Raw genomic sequence first — 9502 nt, forward strand, 5'->3', positions numbered from 1 at the left:
GAGCGGTTTAAGGAGAAAACCATTAACATTTTTTTTTGGGGTTAAAAAACCATTAACAATTTAACATCTCTGCTTTAAAACAACTCTTTTTTCTATATATATGTGGCTTTTAAAACCCAATCATTAACTGATTTATGGTATAAAATGCATCCTAAAAACTATTAAAAGTTTACTATAAGAAATATTGAAAGAAAGATTAATGAAGCTGCTCTTGAATATATTTTTTGGTATTAAAAAATATTTGCAATTAATGATTAATATCTATTTTTCAAGACAACCAAAATAAATTTCATGTATATAAATAAAAGATATATGAAATTTAAATATTATTACATATGCTAATATTATAAAAAAAAATATATGATTTTGTTATTGCAATGATGATACCATTATCCAAAGTAAATTGAAATTCCATGCACACTAAAGATCTAATCATGTTAGAATAGCAAATAGAATTACATATTTACTTGTAATTTTATTTTATAAATCCAAGGGGAATCCAAATATGATTTGATTTACCGGTAATAAAAAATTAGAACAGAATCAGATTAATTAATTTACTAGAAATTCGGTAGTCAAACTAAAAAAACAATAAAAGAGTTGACTTTTGACCTTTGTAGGCTTAGAGACGGTTTGGATAAAGGACCTGCCTTTTTGCTTTCCGACTGTCCGAGTGGCAAAAAGGGAAAATATCAATATAGACAAGGGTGTTTTCGACACATCTGCAAAATATTCATAAACAAATAAAAAATTAAAAGAAAAAAAAAACAATGTGCCAAATGTCTATAGGATTACGGGAAACGTAATTAAAGAGGGATTTCAAAGGTTTTCGCAATTTGGAAAACGCACAATGGGCATTTCAAAACGGACAAGAAAAAAAGATGTGTAATTTTCCTCTAATGGGATGAGCGATGAAATCTTTTCAATGCCTCGAAGATGGAGGTTTTAATAAATTGACAAAAATAAAAAGAAATCTTTCTGAACCAGTCTCTCTCTCTCTGAGCTAAAGATTGGATTTTTTTCTTTAAATTTGAGATTCTTCTCAAGCCAAAACCCAGGGACTTGTGGGAAGAATCTGATTGACCAGTCATTACCGTCCCTCGTTTCTCTTTCTGGTAAATCCTGCAGATTTCCTCCCATTTGTGACCATTCTGATCAATCTTGTCTCTGGTTCTGATTTTCCTTTGAACTGGGTATCTGATTCTCATGATTAGCAGTCTTGAGGTATGCAATCGGTCGTTGTCGGCTTGTCTCTCACTGATTCCTCTGTTCTTTTGGTGTTTCAATTAAGCTTTTTTTCTCTCCCCCCCTGATTCTTCTCAATTCCCTACGTTTCACGACTTGTTTATTGGTCGCCGATTTCGACCGATGTTTGGAGCCGGATAATGTCACAGTTCGTGCAGTGATCCGTGGTGTTGTTTGTGGGTGCAGTACGAAAATGGTTTCTCGGAATATACTGTCTGATGGCTTCGAAGTGGCTCCGCCACTGGAACTCGACGAGCTGTTACCGTCCGAGAACTACCAATCCGATTCCAACGGCGATGAATCGACGGTGACCACTGAAGACGACGACGCTGTGTTCTCCGGCGACAGTCCTCCGTCGGACGCGGCCGACGAATGGCCGTCGCCGAAGTCGTTCCGTTCGTTCTACTTCGTCAAACAACACCCTTGTGACGACTCTGAGATCGCGGCCAAGATCGACGAGGCTGACAAGGAGATTTATCGGTGCAACGTTACTCGCATCCAAATCTCTGAGTCTCTTAGAGCGAAAAGGGTACGTTCTTGTCGATTAGCATGTTGCTATTACATGAAAATGCGTTGGTAAAGGTGATTGATTGCGTTTTAGGGTTTAAGCTGATTGGTGGGTTGTTTTCGCGTAGGCTGAGAGATCGGCTTTGTTCTCTCAGATGGAGTGCTTGAAATCAGAACGTGACGGATACGACGCGATCTTTGATGAGAGAAAGAGGGAATTGCAACCTTTGCAAGAAGCTCTCCGGAAGCTCCATGGCAATGGCGGTGGTGGTCAACTATGCTCTTCGGAGAAGGAACTTGACGATCTCGTATGAATCGATATCACCTAACCCCTTTCAAGAGTTTTGATACAATCGATCTCTTCGGTTCCATGAATAGATTCCCTTTCAATTCCTCTGATTACTGGAGATTGGTGTGGTTGATGTAGATCTACAGGATGAATTACCGGATTGAACATGAGAGCATCACATTGACAGAGGAGAAGCAACTTCTCAAGGAGATCAAGCAGCTTGAGGCGACACGAGGGAAGATAATAGCTAACTCTGCGATCAAAGCGCAGATTCAGGATTCGTTTGGGCGAAAAGAATCCATCATAGACCGCGTTAAGGTAAAAAGCTGCTTGCTGGCTCCAACCTGGTAGTCATTGCTTCTTGAGTGTTGGGCATTATGGTCTATGTCAAATCGGGGCTCATTTTCTCGGATCGGTGTTTGTGGATAATGGGTTTTTCGTGTCGATGGGATCGGTGTGTTAGATGTCCTCTAATGGGGTTTGCTTCATTTTTTTCCCCGTCTTATCAGTCGATGGCCATGAATATGGATGAAGTGAAGAAGGACCGGCTAGCAGTTACAGCAAAGATATACCGGTTGAGTGAAAAGCTGAGAAGGATTAAGATGGAGATCGAGTCATTGGATGCAGAGCTGGCTGGCGTTCTTGACAAGAGAGACAAAGCCTTTGAAACAATCAAGAGGTTGAGAAGACAACGAGACCTCAGGGTGCGTTGGTTGCATTACCGTCTCTTCTATGAAAATCTTTATGTTTCTCTGTTCGTAAATACGATCTTATACGGATTTTTGTTCTGTAGAATGCCGCTTTTTTCCAGAATTGGTCTGTCATGATGAGAGCCAGAGAATTGGCTGCCTCCGGAAATGTGAAATGCTTAGAAGAGCTTGCCAATGCTGAGGTTGGCTTTCTGTTTCTCGACCCGGACGATCAATCAAGTCTCTGAGATTTTCCCGAACAAAAGAGTTTGTTTGTGTTCTTATTCTTGGCTTTTCTTTTGCAGGTTGAGAAGTTTATGTCTCTCTGGAACACTGACAAGGCTTTTCGGGATGATTACGAGGAAAGAGTCTCGGCTTCACTTGATGAACGACGCTTGGGCCAAGATGGGCGGATTAAGAGTCAGGAAGAGGATGTCTCGGTTTCCCTGGAAACCCTAGAACCTCCTGATACTGCAACCGGAGGTGTTGACAAATGGGGAAGAGAAGATTCAAGCTCTTGCTCTTCCCAAGATGGCAATGTAGCTGCTGAGAAGACCGAGAAAGATGGGGAAATCGTGACAGATTCTAACAAGTCTGGCTCAGAGGAGAATGATTGTATGGATCTGGATATTGGGTATCAAAATCTGCAAGTGGAAGATGACATTGATGAAGAAACATTGAAGGAGAAGAGACGAGAAGAGCAGCTGGAGAAAGCCCGGCAAGCGACGGAAAGGAAGAAAAAGATGCTAGAGAAAGCTGCTGCTAAAGCTGCTATAAGAGAGCAGAAGGAAGCACAGAAGAAACTCAAGGTAATAATAGTACGTATACGAGATTGTAACTATACAGATATCGTCTTTGCTTACCCTAATCATCGCTTTTGTTCTTTCTGTTGCAGGATCTCGAGAAGAAAGCAAAGAAGAAGGTAGCAGCTACAAGTTCTGGTCCCGTGCAACAAGGTAAGGCCCCAGAGACAGTGACTAAGGCATCTAAGCCGGAAAAGGCAGAGTCTTTAGCTTTGGTGAAGGAGAAACGGTCGGTGTTTCCGAAACAGAGGAGTTTCAGGTACAGACACAGAGGAAGAGGGACCGAGGCACTCCCGAAAGCCATTCTAAAGCGGAGAAAGGCTTACAGATTGTGGGTTTGGGGGGCAGCAGCTGCCTTCGCTGCATTTGCTCTTGCTCTCGTTTTCTTTGCCTTCTTTTACGTTAAACGAGGGAGAGAGTAGACAAAAAGGTGTCTCTGCAGTATTCAGCTGTCGGAAAACATGAAAACATAAACACAAGAGCAAGAAATAATCTCTTGTCTACAAGTAGTGTGACAGAGTAGCATGCGTTAGTATACTTTGCTTTGGATGTGAATATATATGACGATGGTTCAGAAGATGGAAGGAAAGGACTGAGTGAGGGGCTGTGAGTGAAGACTTGATGATGATATCCACCTAATTCCAAAAGTTTCATGCCAAATCACCATATTGGCATATACATACATACATACATATACATAAAGAATGTATGTTTTGAAGATCTTGTGTTAGACTGTTGTGGACAAGAAGTTGCTAAACCAGATTTCTACATTCTTGTAGTTGTCCTGAAATGTACTTACTGTTCTAACAGACAAGCTTTTAGTATCATTTCTTAATATACTGTCCTGGCTTTTCTTACAATGCCCTTCTTCTCAGATTTTGATCAAAGACTTGAATGGTGAACTCGAAAACAGGTACACCAGAGATTCTCTTGGAGTTAACTAGAAACTGAACAATGAAAAGCAACTCATTGTTCAACTATTCATCATCTTTCGCAAAAACAATGTAAAAATAGTACAAAAATGCTTAACAAAGATGTTAAATCACGACCAAGTCTTGCGGTAATTCTTGGAAGATCAAGGATGTAACAGCGGCCTCACGTCTCTCGAATCGATCCTTTCTTCGTACCCGTCTCTGAAGAACTGTTCATGGACTCCCTTGAGGAAATTCAGAACATTCGCCAGTGGCCCTTCCTCCCCGCTCTCATCACTCTTCTCTTCTGCGTGAGATCTTGAATCCAAATCATTGCCGCTTTCTCTGTAGTAATGGTAACCCTTGATCTCCAGTACGTTTCTCGGGTGATCTGGCCATATTTTCAACGTGTCGTCCACGATAACCACGTCACGTTCGTCGGCCAGGACAAGATCGAGAGTCTTCGTAGTTGGGCTGTCTCTTCTGGTGATGACACGATCCCCAAAGTAGATCTTGTCCGGATCAAGCAAGTTCATCACGATTTTGGCGTATCCGTGGGTGCCCTTTGTGTAGACGTACATCAAGAACAATCTGTTGGCTTCTTGCAGGAATTCCCGGACAAAAGGTCGTAACTTTATCAGAAAGTCGCAGTATTCGTCCTCGCTGATTCTCCATAGATCATCCCTGGTCTCCGCCTCTTCGATCAGATACTTCTCTGCTTCGGAAAGCCTTGGAACTCTGCGGGTATGGAGTAGCGTGTGGTCCAAGTCAAGAACCAGGTGGAGTTTCTTCTCTTCCAGACAACATAGCCGAGAGTTAACCCCCTTGATGAACAGGACAGTCTCGTGGCTCAACTGTAACCCTTGTATCAAGTAATCGAAAGATCGGCCTTCGTGTTTTTCGACATTAGATCCGCATCCGCTGCAGATCCCGTGAAGAACAAACCGATGACGACAGCCAGACAAGTCCGAGTTAATCGCTGGCTCCGTCCTCCTCCTCTTAGCCTCCGGTTCCTCGCACGAAGTAGAAGCTTGTCTTTGAACTAAAGACATGGTTTTTCCCCCCCTTCAGACGCGACGAAACCCTAATGTCTCTGATAATCCTCTCGGACTCAGCCGCAAACTCTGAGGAAATCGCAAAGTAAACTCAGAACAGGGAATTTCCAAGGGCGATAAGCAAAACCCAGATAAAGAATTTCGAGGAAACCTCTGGAATCGAATCGAAGTCGCGAGCTTTGATCGGAGCCCAGGAGCGGAATTAGGTCGAAATCGTGGAAGAGGAGATGGATATGATCAGGGAACGAAGAACAAGTGCTCTCTCAGGAAGTGAAATTAAACCCTCGAGATGCGTAAATGTGAAGCCTGAGGCTGTCTGTATTTATAGAGTCGCAGAAAAGAAAAATGGAAAAATTTTCCAACCAATCAGATCTAAAGAAAAATGGAAACTCTCAGGTAGCTAAATTCACTGCGACCGTGTTTTTTTTTTTTTTTTTTTTTTTTTTTTTTTCTGTGCCGTTGAGCGCGCTCAATAACTAGATAGACTCATCTGCCCTCGAATGTTTTATATTATTACGATATTGCCGTCATCAGATTTTATTAACGGAGATGAAAGGACGAGGCTACCCATACTCTGCCGCAGGAATTACAAAAACGCCCTGTAATACTTTCCTTTTTTCTTGGATGATAACTAGATAGACTCATCTGCCCTCGAATGTTTTATATTATTACGATATTGCCGTCATCAGATTTTATTAACGGAGATGAAAGGACGAGGCTACCCATACTCTGCCGCAGGAATTACAAAAACGCCCTGTAATACTTTCCTTTTTTCTTGGATGAGATGTCTATTTGCGTAATTTGAATGATTTTTGTTGGTCTTTTTATTACCCGGATCTGATTAGTTACAGTTTGGATCTCCCAAATCTTAATTTCAAATATTCACGGATGCCAGAACCTGGTGTGAAATATTTGATATATAAAATAACAAAGAAGATACTGAATTCCTTCGTTCAAAAACAAAAACATTCTCAAGAAGATTTTTTAGAAAATTATAATATTCAAATGATAGCTCTGTAAATATCTAACTTAAATTCATGAAAATAAAGAATTATAGATATCTATTTTCAACGTTCTAATATATCAATTCTAATGTTGTATAAATCTTTTATGATTGCGAATGTATCGTACACTATCAACTTTATCCTCATCTATCCAATTACGAAAATACCCATGATCCTAGTGGAATATGGTAGCAAGTCAATAGCTTTCTTTTTTTTGGATGAATATAGTTACATCGAATTAACATCAGTTTTGTAGATTCGGTCAACTAAATTCATCTTAATCACTTAAATTAATTAATATAAAATTAGTAAAAAGTAATATGATTTTATGTTGATGCACCCAATAAAACCAAAAAAAAAATGTGATCTATATCTCTTATCGTATGAGGCTACGATACTAAAGTTTTGTATATCTTTATATTCGTATATTTGAATAATTATTGTAACCTACTCTGTTTCTATTTTTTTTTCTCTGAACTGCAGATTACAATTTTAAAGGTCTTCAAAATCCACATGTTGTAAATTAAAAATAAGTATAAAATTCGATTATATATATATATATATAAATCCAAAAGATGATGTTCAATCAAATTAATAAAAGAAACAAATGGTTCTTGTAGTAGAATGAATACAAGGATACAAGAGTTGGAATATGGAGTCACTATATCATTACATGATTAGGTTAAGTAATCAATCCTAATTGCGCGTCATTTTACGTAACAAAACCCTAACGTCGGCGAAATCTCCGCCATGGAAGAACTCTTCGTGAACTCTCTTGAGCGATCTCAGGGTGTTAGCCAACGCTCCACCTTCTCGCTCTCGTCCTTCTTCTCCTTCTCGATCCGCACGATCAGATTTCGAATCTCCACCGTCGGCTCCGAATATTCCGTTGAAGTTTTCTCGAGTGTAGATCTTCAATTTCTTCATAAACATCTTCAACGCTTTCTTCTTCTCCTCCTTCTCGTCGAAGAATTCGTATTTCTCGATCTGCATCAAGTTTCTCTGGTCGGGCAAACTCCATACCGCCGACCTATCATCGACGATGACCACGCTGCGTTCTTCGGCCAAGACAAGATCCAGAGTCTTGTACATGGAAGTGGAATCGCCACTTCTTGCAATGACTCGGTTCCCGAAGTAAATCTTATTCGGATCAAGCAATTTCAACACGCGTGCAGCATAAGCCGAGTTGCCGTTTGTGTAGACCGACATCCTGAACAACTGGTTAGCTTCTCGGAGGAATTCCCGGGCGAAAGGCCGTAACTTTGTCAACCCGCCGGAGGAATTCTCCTCCTCGGCCAACCCTAGATCGTCCCTTGAATCCGCTTCTTTAACCAGATGCTTCTCCGCTTCTGTGAGCTGCGAAACTCTACGTGTGTGGATTAACGTGTTGTCCAAGTCAAGAACCAAGTAAAGCTTCTTCTCCGCAATACATCTTCGAGTTACCTGTTTCTTTACGGACGCCACAAACTCAGGGCTCAGCTCCAAACCCTTGGCGATGTAATTGAAGGTTAGGCCGTTAGGTCTGGCAACGGTCCGCTTGCATTGGCAGCAGATTCCGCGTTGAGCCATCCGATGATCACAAGAACAAAACAGGGTTTTGATCTTTGAAACGACGCAAAAGGGATCGAAAAGTAAGCCGCTTCTTCGTTCTTCCGTGGCCGATCCACAGAGGAAAGAGATTGCGTGTAGAACATGAGACAAGCCACAGTTTTCTTCTTCCATATTGGCCGATCCACAGAGGAAACAGATTCCGTGCAGAACAAGGGAGTGATCGCAAGGATATGATGATGAGTTTCCTCGACCCACCAGAGTCTTTGTTTCTGCTTCGGACATGTTTACTCGCCGAGGAATGAAGATGCAATCTCTCAAGTGATTAAGGTGGAACAGTTATAAGTCTTTTTAATTTATGTTTATGTAGAATTCTGATTCCTCAGTTTAGTTAGGAAACTTAACTAAACTAATAAAAGCAACTTTCTATAAACTGGGGGGAAACCCCTAGGTGAGTTGGCAAGGAGCATGCTTAACATATCGAGAGATTGGGGGTTCGACTCTTTGTCCGCTCACCTATCGCCTGTTAGTTACGGCTGATTTACCTCCCACGCGTGTGTTACAGGCTTGTGCGTGTGGGCTTGGGTTTACTCGATCAGTGCGTCCGAAAGGTAGCAGCCGAAGTTTCCAATATATATAAAAAAAACTTTCTATAAACTGGGAGACGCGATTTCATCAAGATTTTGAAAACCGAGTTCAATTTTTGAAATTAGCTGGCAACTGGAAATAGAAAAGGAAAATGTTCTTGAGTGCAAAACCCTACTTAAGTTAATAACCCAATTAAAATTTACACATAACAAATTTTCCTTTTTGAAGAAAAACCGTGAATTTTGGGGAATTGGGGAGAATTAAGGAAACCCAGCAAGGCATTTTAATCGATACTAATTGACTATTTTTCTAATGTGACACACTTAAATTTGGGGTATTGAGGAGGGCTCTTTATATTTCTTTTTTTTATGGGATAATCACATAAAAATACCCGAACTTTTACAAAAATCTCAAATAAATACCCGAACTATAAAATTGTCATATAAATATCTGAATTTTTCAAAACTCCCACATAAATACCCAGACTTTTAAATGTTTTCTAAATCAAACAAACGCAACTGCTGACTCATCAAAAAACTGCTGACTAAGCAAAAAAACTGCTGACTCAGCAAAAAACTGACTCATCATTCAAAAATAATATTAAATATTCAAATATTCATCTACATGTATTTATATTAATATATACATATAAATTCATATATATATATATACATATATATATATATATATTAAAAATAAAATTATTTATAATTAATAAAATACATATACATATAACTACAATATATATATATATATATATATCATTACTAATGCATATATATTACAATTAAAATAATTATAATTAAATTTATTATTAAAAATAATAATAATACATAAAAATAATTATAATTAAATATATATAT

The 9502-nt window shown here is 39.6% G+C and overlaps 3 protein-coding genes across 4 annotated transcripts; 1 reads left to right on the forward strand and 2 right to left on the reverse strand.

The window, feature by feature from the left end:
- The first annotated feature begins 939 nt into the window (after nucleotides 1-939).
- Nucleotides 940-4357, forward strand: LOC104818081 (proton pump-interactor 2). 2 transcript variants are annotated; one of them, XM_010547534.1, is made up of 8 exons: nucleotides 940-1224; nucleotides 1432-1774; nucleotides 1881-2060; nucleotides 2180-2359; nucleotides 2551-2745; nucleotides 2835-2933; nucleotides 3036-3539; nucleotides 3626-4357. In XM_010547534.1, the coding sequence occupies exons 2-8, from the start codon at nucleotides 1439-1441 to the stop codon at nucleotides 3953-3955; spliced, it is 1824 nt and encodes a 607-aa protein (XP_010545836.1). In that variant the 5' UTR covers nucleotides 940-1224; nucleotides 1432-1438; the 3' UTR covers nucleotides 3956-4357. The 2 variants fall into 2 exon arrangements, with proteins under 2 accessions (XP_010545836.1, XP_010545837.1); XM_010547535.2 differs by having other exon boundaries at nucleotides 940-1115.
- Nucleotides 4358-4597: 240 nt separating this feature from the next.
- Nucleotides 4598-5554, reverse strand: LOC104818139 (RNA polymerase II C-terminal domain phosphatase-like 4). The gene has a single exon (XM_019203018.1). It carries the CDS (start codon nucleotides 5494-5496, stop codon nucleotides 4609-4611), a length of 888 nt encoding a protein of 295 aa, XP_019058563.1. The 5' UTR covers nucleotides 5497-5554; the 3' UTR covers nucleotides 4598-4608.
- Nucleotides 5555-7199: 1645 nt separating this feature from the next.
- On the reverse strand, nucleotides 7200-8336 carry LOC109116849 (RNA polymerase II C-terminal domain phosphatase-like 4). Its single transcript, XM_019203005.1, has one exon. It carries the CDS (start codon nucleotides 8334-8336, stop codon nucleotides 7200-7202), a length of 1137 nt encoding a protein of 378 aa, XP_019058550.1.
- Nucleotides 8337-9502: the final 1166 nt, after the last annotated feature.

Source organism: Tarenaya hassleriana, unplaced genomic scaffold, assembly GCF_000463585.1.
Source record: "Tarenaya hassleriana unplaced genomic scaffold, ASM46358v1 Cleome28, whole genome shotgun sequence".
NCBI lineage: Eukaryota > Viridiplantae > Streptophyta > Magnoliopsida > Brassicales > Cleomaceae > Tarenaya > Tarenaya hassleriana.

What these genes read in the sequence shown, in the direction of transcription:
- LOC104818081 (XM_010547534.1), top strand. Translation starts at nt 1,439, where the DNA reads ATGGTTTCTCGGAATATACTGTCTGATGGCTTCGAAGTGGCTCCGCCA. An exon ending in CCATCATAGACCGCGTTAAG is followed by an intron (nt 2,360 to 2,550) that starts GTAAAAAGCTGC and finishes CCGTCTTATCAG; the next exon opens with TCGATGGCCATGAATATGGA. An exon ending in AAGAGCTTGCCAATGCTGAG is followed by an intron (nt 2,934 to 3,035) that starts GTTGGCTTTCTG and finishes TTTCTTTTGCAG; the next exon opens with GTTGAGAAGTTTATGTCTCT.
- LOC104818139 (XM_019203018.1), bottom strand. Translation starts at nt 5,496, where the DNA reads ATGTCTTTAGTTCAAAGACAAGCTTCTACTTCGTGCGAGGAACCGGAG.
- LOC109116849 (XM_019203005.1), bottom strand. Translation starts at nt 8,336, where the DNA reads ATGTCCGAAGCAGAAACAAAGACTCTGGTGGGTCGAGGAAACTCATCA.